Raw genomic sequence first — 20,605 nt, forward strand, 5'->3', positions numbered from 1 at the left:
CGAGAGCAGGAAAGCGGCGCCTTTCAAGGCAGGGGGGGGGGGGGCGAGGGGGGGTGGACAAGGGAACTCTGGACCTTTTCTCTTCCGTTTCCCGCTTGGTGGAAGCTTGGAAGCTCTCCGCAAGTTTTTGAGGAAACCGCTTTCCATGAACGGGCCCATGGCATTCCCGACGCGCTGTTCTTCTGCTTCGTCTCCGGGTGTAAAAGACAAATGTGATTTCAGTGCTAGTTTTGTACCTGACAGGATTGTTTTGTTTGTTATTCTACAGTCCCCACGATGGTGGGTTATTCTACAGTCCCCACGATGGTGGGTTATTCTGGGATGTCCACAGGGTGGTGGGTGATTTGAGGCCTTGTGCAGACACACCAGGTCTGTGTCACATACTGTGTTTTTAAAAAGCGTTAATCATTTAGACAAACACACACACACACACACATGCACACACGCACACACGCACGCACAAACACGCTTGTCATTACTCTGTTGGATGCCCAGTCTTAATGTCGTGTTCAGGTGTGGAAAGCAGATACAGGGGGTGCTGAAGGTTGGGATGGAGACGGGGGGGTCGTGGGGCTGGGGGGTTGTGGGGGGTTGTGAGGGGGGGGGTACACCTCCCACCAGTCATCAGATCACTTTTCCAATTCAATCTTCTCAGTGTGCCGGAGAGCCTATACAATTTCACTGACTTTCAATTAAAGTGTTCTCCAGCCCTCGGTGGAGCCCCGACTCATGAATAATTAATGAGGGTCCGGCATTAGAGAGGTGCTTTCATCTGTCAGTTTCCCGGGCCTCTGATAGCCAGCTGTCTGTAATGTCTGTAAGGAGGAGTGTGGCCAATTTCTGTCTGTGCTGATAGCAGAGCACATTATTTGAGTGTATTGCTTGTTCGCTTATGATCTTGGGCGGCAGTGTAGTATAATGGTCACGGAAACCGCTTGCTTTCAACTCCCAGGGTTGCAGGTTTGATTCCCATGTGGGGCACTGTCCTTGTACCCCCGAGCAAGGCACTTAACCTGAGCTGCTTCAGGATCAGATATCCAGCTGTGTAAATGGATTGTGTGTAGAGAATGTGAACTGTGTAAGTCACTCTGGGTAAAAGCCTCTGCTAATTGCCTGAATGTAAATAAAATGACCTCCTTTCTCTGTGCGTCTCAGTGAATTAAAGAAACAGTCCCGTGATGAATGTAGGAATAGCAATAATGGTTATAATGTAGTAATAGAAGCGCAGGCAGTGTGGCGGTTTGTGTTATTACATGTTTATAATCATAAATGCATCCAATTAGAACACCTTTTTTTCGGTCCAGAAGGGCTGATATTGCAACACATTTATTTTGTTTGGCTCGCAGTCAATGCTGACAGACTGCAGCCACCTGATTGGCTCTTAGTCAGTCAGTGCAGGCATATTGCAGCTGTCTGATTGGCCCGCAGTCAGTCAGCACAGGCAGATTGCAGCTGTCTGATTGGCCCGCATTCAGTCAGCGCAGGCAGATTGCAGCTGCCTGATTGGCTCGTGGTCAGTCAGCTCTGGCAGATTGCAGCCGCCTGATTGGCTCTCAGTCAAGTCAGCGCAGGCATATTGCAGCTGCCTGATTGGCTTGTGGTGAGTCAGCGCTGGCAAATTGCAGCTGCCTGATTGGCTTGTGGTGAGTCAGCTCTGGCAAATTGCAGATGCCTGATTGGCCCGCAGTCAGTCAGCGCAGGCATATTGCAGCCGCCTGATTGGTTTGCAGTAAGCGCAGGCAGACTGCAGCAGCCTGTGATTGGCTCAGCGAGTGAGTAGGCACTCAGCTTGATAACCTCCCTGTGCGGGGCTGGACTAATTTATGCATCGCCCTGTGGGGTGCCAGCATAGGCTTGAACAACCAGGGCCTGGGATCAGTGTTGAACCAAGAGGCCCCGTCCACAGAATGCACAATCTGGCAACCCAGCATTTGCCAGTGTCTTGTTGGCTAACACAATATTTATTAGATATTTATTTGCAGCAGAATGGTATTAATTTAGATTTTGCTATCATCAGCCTATATAATTCTGGGACTGGGTAAATGAATACAAAATAATAAACATTTGTAAAACATTACTAAACATTCCCTTTCCAAATAATAAAAAAAAGATTAATTCATGTTCATTTTCCCCTTCCATGATGTGTTTGTTCTGCATATGCAGATCAGTCCTTCCTGCCATTTTCCTTGGTAAGATATTTAACTTTTTATTTAGCTGCTGTTAAACGACTGCTCAGAATTGTGTTAGTGTTATAGAGTGTAATAGAGCTGCCGTTTGATCCCGTGAGTACTGAGCTGTGATTGGCTGTCTGTGATGTGGTCTCTTTGAACCGTGGCTGTAGGTTATAGTGCATCCCCTTTAGCTGTAGTGCGGTTGGACTTTCACATGTAGCGTCTGCTCTGCAGAGGGACTGTACTGTTTGGCTGAGAGGGGCCATCTTATTGCATGCTACAGTGTGTGTGTGTGTGTGTGTGTGTGGGGGGGGGAGTGTGTGTGTGTGTGTGTGTGTGTGAGTGTGAGTGTGTATGTATATAGTCTGTTTATAATGTGAGTGTGTGTGTGTGTGCCTGCCTGTGTGTGTATAGTGTGTGTGTGTGAGTGTGTGTGTGTGTGTGCGTGCCTGCCTGTGTGTGTATAGTGTGTGTGTGCGTGTGTATATAGTCTGTTTATAATGTGAGTGTGTGTGTGTGTGCCTGCCTGTGTGTGTATAGTGTGTGTGTGTGTGTGTGTGTGTGTGTGTGTGTGTGTGTGTGCATGAACACGTTTGACTGATTGCAGTGAGGGCAGCTTTCTCAGCCTTCCTCAGTTGAAAGGTGTGGATGGTGAAATCACTCAGTCTTTTCTCCAATAGCCAACCACCTGTAAGCAAGCTCAATCAGCGTCACGTCTGGACCGCGGTCAGGGCCGTGAAATCGAAGCCGATTCGCCGGAGGCCGATGAGCACGAATATGACATCATCAGTCTCCGCCGTTTAATTTGCACACGCCAGGCTTCAGGCCCGCCCGTCCCTCTGTCCCCGCCTCTGTTTCCTGCTCCTCCTCATTGATATTCCCCCAGTGACTGCGAGTTTAGAAAGAATCAGTAAAGAATTCCGAAGACTTTTTAAAATTAACGGCGTCAGTGGATACACTTATTTTTGTTATACTGTAACTATAGGTTACGGTCAGCGATGAGTCACTCCTGTTGCCGGAGTGCCTGGTAATCGTAATGGGTCTTAATGAATCACAATATGATGCGCGTATTAATATGCGCAAAGAGAACAAAATGCAAATCTGCGCAGCGGGAAGACCACTCCCATCTTCCCACAGTTTTGTGACGGCGGGCACTGGGTGTTTTTATTTTCGGTAATCTCTGTGAGTCACTGTCTGTAGTTCCCTGACGCACTGACTCCTCCTCTCCAGGGATGGAAATGAGGGAATGGCCAGGGGGAGAGGTAGGGGGAGAGAGGGATGGCGAGGGAGAGAGGGAGAGAGAGTGATCGCCCGTTCGGGTGAACCGAGAGCCGAGCTGTGGCGGGTCATTTCGCATCTCCATCAGTGCTGCTGTGGGACAGGCGTCAGTGCTGCTGTGGGGGCAGGTGCCAGTGCTGCTGTGGGACAGGCGCCAGTGCTGCTGTGGGACAGGCGTCAGTGCTGCTGTGGGACAGGCGCCAGTGCTGCTGTGGGACTGGTGTCAGTGCTGCTGTGGGACAGGTGCCAGTGCTGCTGTGGGACAGGCGTCAGTGCTGCTGTGGGACAGGCGCCAGTGCTGCTGTGGGACAGGTGCCAGTGCTGCTGTGGGACAGGCGTCAGTGCTGCTGTGGGACAGGCGTCAGTGCTGCTGTGGGACAGGTGCCAGTGCTGCTGTGGGACAGGCGTCAGTGCTGCTGTGGGACAGGCGTCAGTGCTGCTGTGGCACAGTGCTGCTGAGAGACAGGCGTCAGTGCTGCTGTGGGACAGGCGTCAGTGCTGCTGTGGGACAGGCGTCAGTGCTGCTGTGGGACAGGCGCCAGTGCTGCTGTGGGACAGGCGCCAGTGCTGCTGTGGGACAGGCGTCAGTGCTGCTGTGGGACAGGCGTCAGTGCTGCTGTGGGACAGGCGTCAGTGCTGCTGTGGGACAGGCGCCAGTGCTGCTGTGGGACAGGCGTCAGTGCTGCTGTGGGACAGGCGCCAGTGCTGCTGTGGGACAGGCGTCAGTGCTGCTGTGGGACAGGCGTCAGTGCTGCTGTGGGACAGGCGTCAGTGCTGCTGTGGGACAGGCGCCAGTGCTTCTGTGGGACAGGCGCCAGTGCTGCTGTGGGACAGGCGTCAGTGCTGCTGTGGGACAGGCGTCAGTGCTGCTGTGGGACAGGCGCCAGTGCTGCTGTGGGACTGGCGCCAGTGCTGCTGTGGGACAGGTGCCAGTGCTGCTGTGGGACAGGCGTCAGTGCTGCTGTGGGACAGGCGCCAGTGCTGCTGTGGGACAGGCGCCAGTGCTGCTGTGGGACAGGCGTCAGTGCTGCTGTGGGACAGGCGCCAGTGCTGCTGTGGGACAGGCGCCAGTGCTGCTGTGGGACAGGCGTCAGTGCTGCTGTGGGACAGGCGTCAGTGCTGCTGTGGCACAGTGCTGCTGTGAGACAGGCGTCAGTGCTGCTGTGGGACAGGCGTCAGTGCTGCTGTGGGACAGGTGCCAGTGCTGCTGTGGGACAGGTGCCAGTGCTGCTGTGGGACAGGTGCCAGTGCTGCTGTGGGACAGGCGTCAGTGCTGCTGTGGGACAGGCGTCAGTGCTGCTGTGGGACAGGCGCCAGTGCTGCTGTGGGACAGGCGCCAGTGCTGCTGTGGGACAGGCGCCAGTGCTGCTGTGGGACAGGCGTCAGTGCTGCTGTGGGACAGGCGTCAGTGCTGCTGTGGGACAGGCGCCAGTGCTGCTGTGGGACAGGCGTCAGTGCTGCTGTGGGACAGGCGTCAGTGCTGCTGTGGGACAGGCGCCAGTGCTGATGTGGGACAGGCGTCAGTGCTGCTGTGGGACAGGCGCCAGTGCTGCTGTGGGACAGGCGCCAGTGCTGCTGTGGGACAGGCGTCAGTGCTGCTGTGGGACAGGCGTCAGTGCTGCTGTGGGACAGGCGCCAGTGCTGCTGTGGGACAGTGCTGCTGTGGGACAGGCGCCAGTGCTGCTGTGGGACAGGCGTCAGTGCTGCTGTGGGACAGTGCTGCTGTGGGACAGGCGTCAGTGCTGCTGTGGGACAGGCGTCAGTGCTGCTGTGGGACAGGTGCCAGTGCTGCTGTGGGACAGGCGTCAGTGCTGCTGTGGGACAGGCGTCAGTGCTGCTGTGGGACAGGCGTCAGTGCTGCTGTGGGACAGGCGTCAGTGCTGCTGTGGGACGGGTGTCAGTGTGCTTTTAGGGCAAGCCCAGCGAGTGTAAACGCACCCTGTGAACTCCCAAATTTCCCTGCTTCGCGGGTCCCCCAGAAAGACCTCTCTTAGCCCTGGTTGTTCAGCAGGAGGTCTCCCTGCAGTGGATTTTCTCACGCTGCAGATCTTCTAGTTAGGAAATTTTGCCTGTTATGAAAATCGTTTGGTTAAAATCTTCCGGATGGCCACTCAGCGGATTGGGCATAGAGTTGGGGCTCAGTGAGCCTGATGATGATGATTGTTTTTTTTTTTCTGAAATTTTAAAACGGGAGACTATTTTCAGATCCCTCCATGTCTGAAAACACTTGCATGATTATGAAGCAGGTTTGCTGTGAACCGTAACTCCTATAGGGGGCGCTGTTGCTGCAGGTTTCAGCTCGTAGCCTACAGGCTTAAGAAGACTAAATGGTAAAAAATTTGTGACTAGTAGCGTTCTATTTTTGACTCTGGTTTTGTCAGTTGAGCTAAAGGAAGCACAGTATTACTTGCAGCCGGTCCTCATGGGATGTTTGTGAAATATTCGTGGCAGATTGTGACGAGTGGAAGGCTGTCATTCGGTTGGCTGTGAATATCTGGGGTTATTTGTGTTGAATGAAGTCTGGAAGAGTTCTTAATGAAGAGCTCTGTTACGGTACTGAAAATTCTTTCACCCCTGCGGAGAAGTCTGTTTTGAATCTGGGCATGGACTAAATTGTTTTAACTGCTGTTGTAAAAGCTGTGTGTGTGTGTGTGTGTGTGTGTGTGTGTGTGTGTGTGTGTGTGTGTGTGTGTGTGTGTGTGTGTGTGTGTGTGTGTGTGTGTGTGTGTGTGTGTGTGTGTGTGTGTGTGTGTGTGTGTGTGTGTGTGTGTGTGTGTGTGTGTGTGTGTGTGTGTGTGTGTGTGTGTGTGTCGTGAGGAAGACGGTGGATTTAAGGGAAACGGAGAGGGCTCACTGCACTGTACATACCATCAGCTCAGTGGGAGGGGGGGAGGGAGGGAGGGGAGAGAGAGAGAGAGGGAGAGAGAGAGAGAGAGGGAGAGAGAGATGGAGGGAGAGAGAGAGAGAGAGAGAGAGAGAGAGGGAGTGTGAGAGAGAGAGAGAGAGAGAGAGAAGGAGGGAGCGAAAAAGAGAGAGAGAGAGAAGGAGGGAGAGAGAGAGACCGAGTGAGAGAGACTGAGTGAGAGAGGGAGCAAGCGAGAGCGAGAGAGAAAGAGACAGCGAGATCAGGGAGAAAGTGGCAGCGTGTGTGCGCACTTGCATGTTCATGCTCGCCTGTGTTGCGTGTGTGTGTGTCTGTGTCTGTGTGTGTGTGTGTGAGAGACTGAGCGGTGTTTGAGATTTCAGAGGGAAACAGGGACAGAGTGGGAAAGGCCAGTGCACAACTTCAGCCGGGGCTGGGAGGCGGGCGCTGTGGGTTTGGGGGTGGGGGGGTGCGGAGGGGGGCGCGGGGGGGGGGGGGGGCTGTGTGGGGGTGGGGGGGGGGCGGGGGGTTAGCGCGACAGAGACAGCCTCCCTGTGGCAGGAATTCGCCAGCCAGTGGAGCAGCAGAAACACACGCACACACACACACCAGGAACCAGCACGTAGAGAGAGAGCCCGGCAGAGCAGCCTCCGCGCTGTGCGCACAGACACACACACACACACACACACACACACACACTCGCGAGCGCCTCCCCGCCCCGTCGGGAGGTCCCTGAGCAGACGGGCGTGCGCGTGGGGGGGATGAGGGGCTGCCGCGGCTCTGACGGGTAGCGGAGCGGCAGGGGGGACTCCGGACCCATTCCGGGAGACTCCCGCAGCCACGGCGACTGCCGCTAACGATCCCCGCTGCCGCCAACGCGCACCACCGCTGGCTCAGTGAGCATGGAGCCCGCCCCGCCGGCGGGACGTCTCTGAGCGCCGCGCGTTTGGGGAGGGGAGAGCGAAACGGGGGTGTTCTCTTTCGGATAACGACCGGACGCCGCTGCATGGGGACAGCGCTGGAGGATTAACATACCTGAAGACTACCTTCTCTTTTTCTTTTTTTTTTTGCCCCCCCCCCCCCCCTTTTCCTCTCCTGACCTTCATTTTTGTGAGGAGGGGGCTGTTGGAATTTAAATCATGAACTCTGGAGCGGCTATGAAATTTGGGAGTGGCCCCCCAGCAGAAGTTAGTGAGGTAAGGTGACAGGTTGACGGCAGGCTTGCTCTGCTCTCTGCCCCGTTAAAAAGGCTTCGGTGGAGATTGGGGTTCCTGGTGGAGATTGGGCTGACTGCTGAGGATCAGGGGCATCTTAATCTGAGTCATCGGACCCCCCCGGCCCCCCCTTCACGTTAGCCGGAGGTGCTGGGAGTGGTGCTGGGGGTGGGCTGCAGAATTAAGCTGCAGAGAAGTGAAGGGCTCCCAGACCGAGCCGGTCTTCAGTGTGAGCCACGACACAACGCCTCTCATCGCTGCTAACTGACACGACCATTCAGATACTCTGTGCGTGTGTGTGTGTGTGTGTGTGTGTCTGCGTGTAGGGGTGTGCATATGTGTGTGTGTGTGTATGTAGGAGAGTGTGTGCGTGTGTGTGTGTATGTATGTAGGGGCATGCGTGTGTGCATGGGTGTGTGTGTGCGTGGGAGAGGAGTGTGTGTGTGCGCTCACGTGTATGCATACGCATGTGCACATTTGTGATTGTGTGTTTGTATGTATGTGTGAATATCTGGATTTTGCGTGGACGTGTAAGCCTGTGTGTGTGTGTGTGTGTGTGTGTGTGTGTGTGTGTGAGTGAGCATGCATACCTGCATTGGGCCGTGTGTGCGTGTGTGCGTGTGTGCGTGCGTGCGTGCGTGTGTGTGTGAGAGCATGCATACCTGCATTGGGCCGTGTGTGTGTGTGTGTGTGTGTGTGTGAGAGCATGCATACCTGCATTGGGCCGTGTGTGTGTGTGTGTGTTTGTGTGAGAGAGCGTGCATACCTGCATTGGGCCGTGTGTGTGTGTGTGTGTGTGTGTGTGTGTGTGTGTGTGAGAGAGCGTGCATACCAGCATTGGGCCGTGTGTGCGTGTGCGTGTGTGTGTGTGTGTGTGAGAGCATGCATACCTGCATTGGGCAGTGTGCGTGCGTGTGTGCGTGCGTGCGTGTGTGTGAGAGCATGCATACCTGCATTGGGCCGTGTGTGTGTGTGTGTGTGTGTGTGTGTGTGTGTGTGTGTGTGTGAGAGCATGCATACCTGCATTGGGCTGTGTGTGCGTGTGTGAGCGTGTCTGTGTTTGTTGGTGGGAGGGAGAGGGCGTTCTGCACGTCTCTCTCTCTCCTGTCATCCTGCGGGCGGCCGAGCTGTTGTTGGCAGAGTTGGCGTGACTGAGCGGTGGAAGAGACGGGAAGTGGGGGGGTCTGAATAGCGATGCATTGTTGAGCCCCCCCCCCCCCCAGCACACTCACACAAACACACATACGCTTACACACACACACACACACACACACACACACACTCACACGCACATGCATACGCACACATGGTTTTAATTTTGTTAACACATGCCAGTGCTCACAGCTCTCCTCAGTGGAGATTAGTGCAGAGGTGGAGGCTGCTGTAATTGGGCTTGGTGACCTCAGTGAGCGTTACTCAGAGTTACCGACTGTGTGCATGTGACCTTTCTCTCTGGGGCGGGGTTAGGGGGAGGCCGTGCTGAGGCTTTACAAGAACCAGACCCGGTCCGTTTGGATCCCAACGCTTTCTCTAATTCCATTTCTCATTTATGCCCGGTTTGCTTCAGCCCTTCTTGGGTTCTTAAGATGGAGGATTTCTGCTCAAAAACCTGAAAGGTCATGTAGGGAACAAGCTGACCAAGGTTCACCTTTGTATTAGTGGCTGCTGCTGTCGTCTTGCTGTTGACTTTTTGGTCAATGTCGTCTCCCTCTTGGTCGTCATTATTACCGGCACCATGTCCTTTCGTCCGTGTCATCCTGACCTTCGACATCATCGTCATCGTCAGCAGCATAAGCACGTAAGGCGTTTTTTCCAGTGTAACCATGGGGGGGGGGGGGGGGGGGTACAAACGGAGTACAGGAAGAATGCGCCAGCGCTAGAGGCATGACTCACGAAGCTAATTTTGGCGGGAAACGGTCTGGGGTTGCCTCACTGCTTTTCCCCATAAAAGTGTCCGGGAACGGTTAGCGAGCCGCTGTGACCGCCATCCCTCGGTGACTTAATGACCGTGTCGCCGCGAGGGCTCGATTGGAGGCAGGAGTGGGAAGAGAAGGCGAGAGGACAGATCCTAGCGCCAGGTTTGCTTTGGTGAGCATGTTGCCACCTCTTCCTGAGTGACATCATTCCTGACTGTAGGAGAAAGGTCTGAATATGCCCCCCCCCTAGCCTTTCCCATGGACCCCAGTATACCCCCCCCCCCACCCCCCCTCCCCACCACACATGCACTGTGAAGGGGACGGTCCCGTCCGTGGCCGTTTTTGACAGATCTACCTTCGATCTTCACGGCTGGCTGCGGTCGGGCTGCGAGCTGTCTGAACTGACTGAGCCGCCATGTCTGATTTGATACATTCTGGTGGCAAAGGGCGGTTAGTCTCGGAGTGACCTGTGTGTAGCGGACCTGGGAAATCTGGACATTATACTGCAGGCTGGTGGTAATAATCTGTGCCCTAACCACGTGAAAACAGAAGCAAGTTCTTCATTGACCTTCCTGGTGGAAATAAACTAATATTTACTTGGGCAATAAAGGTCACTGAGGTGGATAATGTAAGTAAAGTAATTGGCAATATAAGGGGTAAGCAGTATAGCAATATCATGCCTTTCAGCATGCTGAGGTTCTGTAAGGAGGGAAACTGCTCCCTGACACACACACACACACACACTCTTCTTAAACCGAGTCCACAGATCCATTGTTCAGGGATATAGGGAACTTTGTTAATGCGGTGGCTTTGCTCAAGTAGAGTTTCACAGGAGACCCTGACGATGTTCAACATGGCCTTATTCTGGGTCTGACATACAGAGAACCAGATCACAATGCATTCCTGCACACATCACAGATTGCCAACTCACCCAGGGAGCCATTTTAAATGCCAATTTTTTAAAATGAATAATATATATATTTTTTTTTTCAGTAATGTCAGAGAGGATCTCCAGCTCCTTCCCCCTTCCCAAAATCCTAATTTAAAGCTGCTTTCTAACTTCACAAAAGGTCTTTTTTTCTCCCCTTTATTTTCTTATCTGGAAGATCCTCTTTCTGGGCCCAGCTGTGCGAAGCCTTTAACGTTTCAGATTTACTGTTATGATTAGTGGGCGGGATACATCAAACGCAACCAGCGGTTCTGAGGTTCCCGTGGCGGCGGCGGCGTTGGCGGTTGGCGTCCGTGATGTACCGGCAGCCCGGAACGAGGCCCGTAAACACCGCTCAGAGATCGATGCAGGGGGGTGGGGTATGGGGTGTGGGGGGGGGGGGGCAGATCTGAAAAGATTGCGTTATGCTGAAGAGGTGACTGGCTGCGATGTTTCAGGCTGGCCCGGGCTGGCACCCGGATTTACGGCCCCTGTGAGGGAGGGGGCCGCGCGGGGAGCCCTCCAGCAGAACGGAAAGAAGGGGCTTTTCAGGAGAATTTACTAGCCTCTGCTAGCCTAGCTAAAAACAAAACACTACCACGGAAAAAAAAAAACAGTCGTCTTCTGTTGATGTGACTCGGGGGGGTCAGCTTTTAAAATCCTCCCCTAAAAGTATTTATTGGTCTGTTGTGTAAACGCACGGGGCTCTTAGGGTCTGTGTTTACTCTGCTCACGGTGGTGAGGGATGGACACACGGGGCCGAGCGGCGATCGTTATCGCTACAAAAATAACTGGAACGGCTCCGTCTCTCTGGAGCGACTCCGTGCGCAGTTTGTGGGCGTATTTTTTAAAAGCGTTTCCCGGAATCTGCCCAAGTAGATAGCTCCATAAAATGTTTTGTTTTTCTGCTGCTATCAATAGTGGCTGTTTTGCAAGATACCCAGGGTTCAATATTAGGTTTTTTTTTTTTTTTTTACACGTGCCTGGTCGAGCAAGTTGGAAAGAAACCTACTTGCCCAAACTTTATTTATACTTGACTGGATGTGGAAAAGTTTGCCTGAATTGCATATAAACCCCATGGACTCTGTACTAAAACCTATTATCTATCGTCTGGTATAATCAGACATTGGTAAAATGTTGACTGCAGAGAAGCTGAGGGCTGTTGAAGAGGGAAAGCTCTTGTAGGACACTGAGGAAACTGCAGGCTCAGAGCGGGCTGAGGAAGTGTGCCATAAAAGCCCAGTGAAAGGGAGCAGGGGGCTGTGGAGAGGCAGGCTAATTCTGACCCAGCTCAGTTAAGGTTGCGCTGCTTCCAGCACTGCTGGTGGAAAAAATGCATCTATCGCTATCACCAGCAGCAGACTGAAATGGGTCTTTTACTGCATGGGACACGGTACCGTTTTAGGGCGGCACGGTGGTGCAGTGGGTAGCAAGAAGGTCGTGGGTTCGAATCTCGACTTGGGGCCTTCCTGTGTGGAGTCTGCGTGTTCTCCCCGTGTCTGCGTGGGTTTCCTCCGGGCACTCCGGTTTCCTCCCACAGTCCAGAGACATGCAGATTAGACTAATTGTTGACTCTAAATCGTCCAACGGTATGAGTGTGTGAGTGAACGGTGTGTGTCCCTGCGATAGATTGGCGGCCTGTCCGGGGTGTAATCCCGCCTCTCGCCCAATGCGTGTTGGGATAGGCTCCAGCACCCCCCGTGACCCTGCTCAGGATAAGCGGGTACAGATAATGGATGGGTTGACCATACCGGTCTTTTCCTTTTCATTTGCTGCTTTATGGAAGATGTTCTGATATTAGACGGGCCCTAAGTGTAGTTATGGGGGGGGGGATTATCTCCAGAGGGTCACGGACAGGAAGTGCAGTCTCTGTAACAAACGCAGCCCTCCGACCTTGTGACCACTTTTCCTTCTCGCACGCGACTCAGCTTCTGTGCCAGCTTAGCGGTGGCAAGTGGAGAGGTGGAACAAACGAATCGTGGATTTGCGCTGAATCTTCACTTGCCTGACGGGACGGGGAACTGAGCAGTTTTACTTGCCCCAGGCAAGTGTTATTGTTGAATGCTGATGCCTTTATTATTTCCCCCCCCCCCCAGCCCCCTTTCAACCCATATGTCTGCTGGAGGCCTCCCCAAAGTGAAACCGTTTGGTTTCAGAATAAATATTTGACGGATCCGTCCGTTTTATCCCAGAAGAGATTTATCTCTCTGCCCAGGAGGACAGTATGTTTCTCTCACGCCGTAAGTAAGGCAGGACATCTTAGGGTTCCACAGAGCATATATTCCACATTATATTACCCAGCATATTACACACCTCTTTCATTCCACATAAAATATAACCCTGTAAAAAACTGCAGAGTGCTTTTGGGGGAGCTCAATATCAGCTGAGGTACTTGCTGTTTTGTGCGTTGTGTCAGTGGGGCTGCAGAGTTTTGGGCGTGAGAATGTTGAGAGCTGCATCTGTGCAGTCTGGCTCTCTGTGTCTGCACAGTCTGTCTCACTGCATCTGTGCAGTCTGGCTCTCTGTGCCTGCACAGTCTACCTCACTGCATCTGCGCAGTCTGTCTCACTGCATCTGCGCAGTCTGGCTCACTGCATCTGCGCAGTCCGGCTCACGGTGTTTGCACAGTCTGTCTCACTGCATCTGCGCAGTCTGGCTCACTGTGTTTGCACAGTCTACCTCACTGCATCTGCGCAGTCTGTCTCACTGCATCTGCGCAGTCTGTCTCACTGCATCTGCGCAGTCTGGCTCACTGTGACTGCGCAGTTCGGCTCAGTGCATCTGCGCAGTCCGGCTCACTGTGTTACCGGCTCAGTGCATCTGGACAGTCCGGCACAGTCTGTCTCACTGTGTCTGCACAGTCTGTCTCACTGCATCTCCGCAGTCGGGCTCACTGTGTCAGCACAGGGTGCAGTATCCACACCAACAGGGCGAAGGCAGCGATGAAAATGGCTGCAGACGGAAACGCAGTCAGACGTGCCCCTGTGCAGCTGCGCGAGTGGGACATCTCCGCATGGCCTCGCGGACGCTGCGGCGGCGGCAGGGGGCAGGTGGGGGGGTAACGGGGTGGCGTGGGGAGGGGGGGGGGGGTCCATGCATAATGCCGCGCTCCTCTAAGCCCTTTGATGTGCACGCGCTTGTTTGTAATTAGCGGCGCGTGTGATTCTGTCCCTCTTTCATCCTCTCCTGCCAGGCATAAGCAAGCATGCGGCGGAAAGAGAGAAGGTATGCCCACTTCAGGGGGAGAGAGAGAGAGAGAGAGAGAGAGAGAGAGAGAGAGAGAGAGACAGAGAGAGAGAGAGAGACACAGAGAGACACAGAGAGACACAGAGAGAGAGAGAGAGAGAGACAGAGAGAGAGAGAGAGAGAGAGACACAGAGAGACACAGAGAGAGAGAGAGGGAGAGAGGGAGAGAGAGAGGCCTGCGGTGATCTGTACCGCTCCAGGGCTCGCCTCATTTGCAGTCCGAGTCCCTCTGAGCGCTGCAGGCTCTGCTGAAGCTCTAGTCCAGATGTGATCGGCGAGCGGCGTTCCGCGCGGTTTCGCTTTCTCCACAAGTGCTCCGCCGATTCGGTCTGAGTTCAGGAACACGGTTAATCCTTTTCATCAGAGGAGGAATGATCCTTCCTTTTAGCAGTGCGGTGGAGTATTTTTTTCAGTCCCCGATTTGACTGTTGAATGGTTATATTTTTCTTTTTCGATTTTCCAGGAAGTGTTTTTTTTTTTTTTTTTTTTTTTGCGACAGGCGAGTTTCTCGATCGTTTGTGAAAGTGCTGGCTCAGGTTGTTCCGCACGCAGATCTCTGTTTCTGGCGAGGTCCTCTGTCAAATTGGTTTGTGCTTTGCGAGCCCTGGGGGGGTTCCATTTCTGCAGAAATATGCCCTAGCCAGATCTGTAAGATGGGGAGGGGAGTGACCGTTCCTGATGCTTGGGAAGGGGGGGCGGGGGGGGGCAGAGGTTGGCATGAAATCCAGAGAAATGTAGGTTAGAAAAACTGAATGCATCTGAAAAACTGTTTCCCCTGCTTTTTTCGTTGACTGAATGCACTGTCTAAAAAAAAGCAAAACAAAATAAACACCATCAATCTTCACTGGACTTGGCTGGTTAGGTGCTTTTACTGGTGGTGGTCAGGAGGGACAGTCTGAAGACACTGAAGACCAGGGATAGTCAAATCTGGCCCTCGAGGCCGGTGGCACTGCTAGTTTTCATTCCTACCCTCCAATCAGGGACTGATTTAAACCTGGGACACCTGGTGAGTTCAGTCTCTGGCCAATCAGTGGCGTTCCTCGATTAGCTGTCAGAAAGGAAAACCTTCTACTGGCCTCAGATTTGCATTTCTCTGCACTGGAGAAAGGCAAGAGTCAACTGTCAGATTTAAAAAAAAAAAAAAAAAAAAAAAAAGATTATTATTTAACCAGGAAATCCCCACTGAGATTGAAATCTCTTTTGCTCTCAGGTGGGGACCTGCCATAAAGCACAGGAGTTACAAACTTACACAAAGCAGACAAACGAGTTACAAACAGCTGAAAATGGAGTGGGAGACGATGTGAGAGGGGTTAAAAGTGGGGGTGTGCTGCCGTGTTTGGGGCTCTTGTGGCTGGGCTGGGAGCTGAGCAGTATTCACTTTAATTCCCCTCTGCTTCTGCCTTCCGATCTGCAAGCGCTGAGCCGCAGATATCAGGCCATTTTAAACCAGCTCAGGGGAGGGTTTGGGTTTAGCGTCTGAGGAATATGTATGTATTAAATGCATTTCACCAGCATTGGTTCTTACATCACGCGTACACACACGCACACACACACACGCTCACACACACACACACACACACACACACACACACACACACACACGTCTTTGTGCCTCTTTATGAGTGTCTGTATAAAGAAGTGCTATTCAAATAGAATTGAATACACCCACACACGCAAACACACACACACTCGTTTTGGTGTGTCTTTGTGACAGTGTCTCTGTAAAATGCACTATACAAATAAAATGGAATTGAATTCACTCACACACTCACACACACTCACACACTCTCGCACTGTAAAAGCAGCTTCCAGTGCCCTGGCGTGGGACTGAAATGCCCCGCTGTGTGGCTGAAATGCCCCGGTCTGTGTCTGAAATGCCCTGGTCTGTGACTGCAATGCCCCAGCGTGGGACTGAAATGCCCCAGCATGTGACTGAAATGCCCCGCCGTGTGACCGAAATGCGTGGGACTGTGTGGGACTGAAATGCCCCGGTCTGTGACTGAAATGCCCCGCCGTGTGACTGAAATGCCCTGCCGTGTGGCTGAAATGCCCCGGTCTGTGTGCTGAAATGCCCCGGTCTGTAACTGCAATGCCCCAGCGTGGGACTGAAATGCCCCGCCGTGTGACTGAAATGCCCCGGCGTGTGTCTGAAATGCCCCGGTGTGGGACTGAAATGCCCCGGTCTGTGACTGAAATGCCCTGGCGTGTGTCTGAAATGCCCCGGTGTGGGACTGAAATGCCCCGCCGTGTGACCGAAATGCCCCGGTGTGGGACTGAAATGCCCTGGTGTGGGACTGAAATGCCCCGGTCTGTGACTGAAATGCCCCGGCGTGTGACTGAAATGCCCCGGCGTGTGACTGAAATGCCCCGCCGTGTGGCTGAAATGCCCCGCCGTGGGACTGAAATGCCCCGCAGTGTGACTGAAATGCCCCGGTGTGAGACTGAAATGCCTCGGCGTGTGACTGAAATGCCCTGCCGTGTGACTGAAATGCCCTGGCGTGTGACTGAAATGCCCTGGCGTGGGACTGAAATGCCCCGGCGTGTGTCTGAAATGCCCCGCCGTGGGACTGAAATGCCCCGGTCTGTGACTGAAATGCCCCGGTGTGAGACTGAAATGCCTCGGCGTGTGACTGAAATGCCCTGCCGTGTGACTGAAATGCCCTGCCGTGTGACTGAAATGCCCCGGCGTGTGACTGAAATGCCCCGGGGTGTGAATGGAATGGGCAGGGGGTGGAGCCGCATCTCTGGCTGTTTCTGTTGTCTGCTGGGACTCCTCTCTGCTTGTGAACGTTACTTTTGCCAGCGCCAATTACTGAAACTGCAACAATAAAATGTACTTTATTGGGGGGGAAGGGAGTAAACTAATTTGGATTTAAATTAGCTGTGATGATTCCCAATTTTCTTTTGGGAGTTGGGGGGGGGGGGGGTGATATTTAACAAGCTGTCGCTAGCAGAATTCCCTGCTGTAGTCCTTCACCAGCACGGGAACCAAGAGCTGAATCGCTGTGCTGCAGTCCAGTCCTTTAGTGGGGACACACCACTGTGGGGGACCCGTTGCAGTTATTATTTTGAAATATTTTGACAGCCTGCAGTTTTGCCGGTCGTTTTTGCAGACTTATACCCTGAAGGCGAGGTGGATTCACCCACCGGTGTTCATTTCCACCATAGGTTAGACTGCCTATCCAAACAAATCTGAGACCTTGGTACAGCGATAGCCTCCATGTTGTGTTATTAACGGCTATAAATGTTGTTGCGCTGAGATTTGTAGCCTGTAAGGCCGTGTGAACCGGGGCCCTAAAACCTGATGCGCTGACTGGAGTTTCTCCCGCGTGCGTGGGAATCTGTTCTCGGCTGTCGAACGCAAAAGCGACTTTTCTTTTAGTGGAGCAAAACAACAAAAAAAAGCTTCGGTGAAAAAATTTCCTTCAGACATCCCTGAAATTTCCTATCTCCCTGAAATCCGGTCCATCTGGGGAAATTGCGGTTAAAGGATTTGCCGCTGGTCGTCATGGGGAGCCCCGCGCAGGGCTGTGAGTAGCCTCACTCTGGAAGCCGGCTGCCCCGCGTGGGGCTGTGAGTAGCCTCACTCTGGAATCCGGCTGCCCCGCGCGGGACTGTGAGTAGCCTCACTCTGGAATCCGGCTGCCCCGCGCGGGGCTGTGAGTAGCCTCACTCTGGAAGCCAGCTGCCCCGTCGCCCGGCTAATCAACCCCATCGGCTGCTTTTATTTTTACCCTGAGGTGCAGCTGCCAGCACCTCCTCTCCACCTGAGATCCCTGAACCAGAGTGATTAATTTACCCGAGTGGAGCGTCTCTGTGGGGCCGTGGTGAGTAATTACAGCCGGCGGTCTGTGTCTGTGTGGCACTGGGGCAGCGTGGGGGGCCGGGGGGGGGGGGGCGGCGCGTTAAATCACTTAACAAAATGGTTGAGGTTGGCTCGGCCCGGTTCAGCCCAGTTCAACTCCTTTAGAAATGGCTGGGGGTTGGGGGTGGGGCGTTAAACCCCTTTAAAAATGGTCGGGGTTGGGTGTGGGGGGGGGGGGGGGGTGGCGGGGTGAGCAGGGAGATAAGTCCCCTCATTCACAGTTCTTTAAGTCAGAAAATGAATGGTTTCAGAGTGTCCGGATTTTGACACCCCCAGTTAAAGGTGAAGGGGTGCCCCAGTAACAGATTCATTGAAGGGAACATAATGACTGTGGGGGGGGGGGGGGGGGGGGGGTGTAATGGGCTCTTATCTGGACACTTTCGCCAGCAGGCTGGGTGATGTCAGGATTGAGGCTGTCTGGTCTGAGAAATGCAGTGGCCCTGCAGCTTTGGAAAACACTGTTTGAGTGCGAGTTCTAATGCGGTGTGAATGTGAGTTCTAACGATGTGCGAGTGTGTGTTCTAACACTGTAAGTGTGTGTTCTCATGCTCTGTGTGCGTGCTCTATCAGTGTGTGAGTGTGTGTTCTAACACTGTAAGTGTGTGTTCTCATGCTCTATGTGCGTGCTCTATCAGTGTGTGAGTGTGTGTTCTAACACTGTAAGTGTGTGTTCTCATGCTCTGTGTGCGTGCTCTATCAGTGTGTGAGTGTGTGTTCTAACACTGTAAGTGTGTGTTCTCATGCTCTGTGTGCGTGCTCTATCAGTGTGTGAGTGTGTGTTCTAACACTGTAAGTGTGTGTTCTCATGCTCTGTGTGCGTGCTCTATCAGTGTGTGAGTGTGTGTTCTAACACTGTAAGTGTGTGTTCTCATGCTCTGTGTGCGTGCTCTATCAGTGTGTGAGTGTGTGTTCTAACACTGTAAGTGTGTGTTCTCATGCTCTATGTGTGTGTTCTATCAGTGTGCGAGTGTGTGTTCTAACACTGTAAGTGTGTGTTCTCATGCTCTGTGTGCGTGCTCTATCAGTGTGTGAGTGTGTGTTCTAACACTGTAAGTGTGTGTTCTCATGCTCTGTGTGCGTGCTCTATCAGTGTGTGAGTGTGTGTTCTAACACTGTAAGTGTGTGTTCTCATGCTCTATGTGCGTGCTCTATCAGTGTGTGAGTGTGTGTTCTAACACTGTAAGTGTGTGTTCTCATGCTCTGTGTGCGTGCTCTATCAGTGTGTGAGTGTGTGTTCTAACACTGTAAGTGTGTGTTCTCATGCTCTGTGTGCGTGCTCTATCAGTGTGTGAGTGTGTGTTCTAACACTGTAAGTGTGTGTTCTCATGCTCTGTGTGCGTGCTCTATCAGTGTGTGAGTGTGTGTTCTAACACTGTAAGTGTGTGTTCTCATGCTCTGTGTGCGTGCTCTATCAGTGTGTGAGTGTGTGTTCTAACACTGTAAGTGTGTGTTCTCATGCTCTATGTGTGTGTTCTATCAGTGTGCGAGTGTGTGTTCTAACACTGTAAGTGTGTGTTCTCATGCTCTGTGTGCGTGCTCTATCAGTGTGTGAGTGTGTGTTCTAACACTGTAAGTGTGTGTTCTCATGCTCTGTGTGCGTGATCTATCAGTGTGTGAGTGTGTGTTCTAACACTGTAAGTGTGTGTTCTCATGCTCTGTGTGCGTGCTCTATCAGTGTGTGAGTGTGTGTTCTAACACTGTAAGTGTGTGTTCTCATGCTCTGTGTGCGTGCTCTATCAGTGTGCGAGTGTGTGTTCTAACACTGTAAGTGTGTGTTCTCATGCTCTGTGTGCGTGCTCTATCAGTGTGTGAGTGTGTGTTCTAACACTGTAAGTGTGTGTTCTCATGCTCTGTGTGCGTGCTCTATCAGTGTGTGAGTGTGTGTTCTAACACTGTAAGTGTGTGTTCTCATGCTCTGTGTGCGTGCTCTATCAGTGTGTGAGTGTGTGTTCTAACACTGTAAGTGTGTGTTCTCATGCTCTGTGTGCGTGCTCTTTCAGTGTGTGAGTGTGTGTTCTAACACTGTAAGTGTGTGTTCTCATGCTCTATGTGTGTGTTCTATCAGTGTGCGAGTGTGTGTTCTAACACTGTAAGTGTGTGTTCTCATGCTCTATGTGCGTGCTCTATCAGTGTGCGAGTGTGTGTTCTAACACTGTAAGTGTGTGTTCTCATGCTCTATGTGTGTGTTCTATCAGTGTGCGAGTGTGTGTTCTAACACTGTAAGTGTGTGTTCTCATGCTCTATGTGCGTGCTCTATCAGTGTGCGAGTGTGTGTTCTAACACTGTAAGTGTGTGTTCTCATGCTCTGTGTGCGTGCTCTATCAGTGTGTGAGTGTGTGTTCTAACACTGTAAGTGTGTGTTCTCATGCTCTATGTGTGTGTTCTATCAGTGTGCGAGTGTGTGTTCTAACACTGTAAGTGTGTGTTCTCATGCTCTGTGTGCGTGTTCTATCAGTTCGTGTGTGCTCTAACACAGTGAGTATGTGTTCTAGCACTGTGTGAGTGGTGAGTGTGTAATGTTCTAGCAGTGTGCGAGTGTGTGTTCTAACACAGTGAGTATGTGTTCTATAGCGCTGCGTGAGTGGTGAGTGTGTAATGTTCTAGCAGTGTGCGAGTGTGTGTTCTAACACAGTGAGTATGTGTTCTAGCACTGCGTGAGTGGTGAGTGTGTAATGTTCTAGCACTGCGTGAGTGGTGAGTGTGTAGTGTTCTAGCAGTGTGCTGTGCTTACGCCCAGGGTTGTATGCGCTGGTCAGATGCCCGGCTGCTGTGGTACCTCCTGTTCTCTCTCCTTCTTAACGGCCGCTACCAGTGCTCTGTTACAGTTCGTGCGTTTTGTTGCCATGGCGCTGTTCTTACACCACGCCCCTAAATGATTTTCCATAAGAACCCGTTTGGAACGCCGTGTCTTCAGCAGTGCTGTCTGTGTTAAGAATAGAATCTGGCGGCCCTTCACAATCTGTGCTAACGTCATGGGCGTGTCCTTCAAAAGGGTGCTGCTGCCAATTTGGACAAATCAGGCTGTATTATTCAGTGACTATTGTGGACCGGTTTGTGTTCCTGGGGAAATCCCTGTGCATTGTTGAATCGAGTCACAAAACAGAGTATGTGAAAAGCAGAGGTT

General features: G+C 52.6%; 1 protein-coding gene across 3 annotated transcripts in view; it reads left to right on the forward strand.

The window, feature by feature from the left end:
• Positions 1–20,605, forward strand: part of mcc (MCC regulator of WNT signaling pathway) — a 90,224-nt gene that overhangs the window by 13,792 nt on the left and 55,827 nt on the right. Inside the window, exon 1 of one of the 3 annotated variants that reach the window (XM_035391961.1) lies at positions 6,861–7,508. The exons of the other annotated variants lie outside the window; for them this stretch is intronic. Coding sequence (XP_035247852.1) covers positions 7,452–7,508 — 57 coding nt within the window. The 5' untranslated portion in view covers positions 6,861–7,451. Of the gene's footprint in view, positions 1–6,860; positions 7,509–20,605 lie in introns of those variants that run through there. 3 annotated transcript variants of the gene reach the window in all.

Source organism: Anguilla anguilla, chromosome 14 (genome assembly GCF_013347855.1).
Source record: "Anguilla anguilla isolate fAngAng1 chromosome 14, fAngAng1.pri, whole genome shotgun sequence".
In the NCBI taxonomy this organism is placed as follows: Eukaryota; Metazoa; Chordata; class Actinopteri; order Anguilliformes; family Anguillidae; genus Anguilla; species Anguilla anguilla.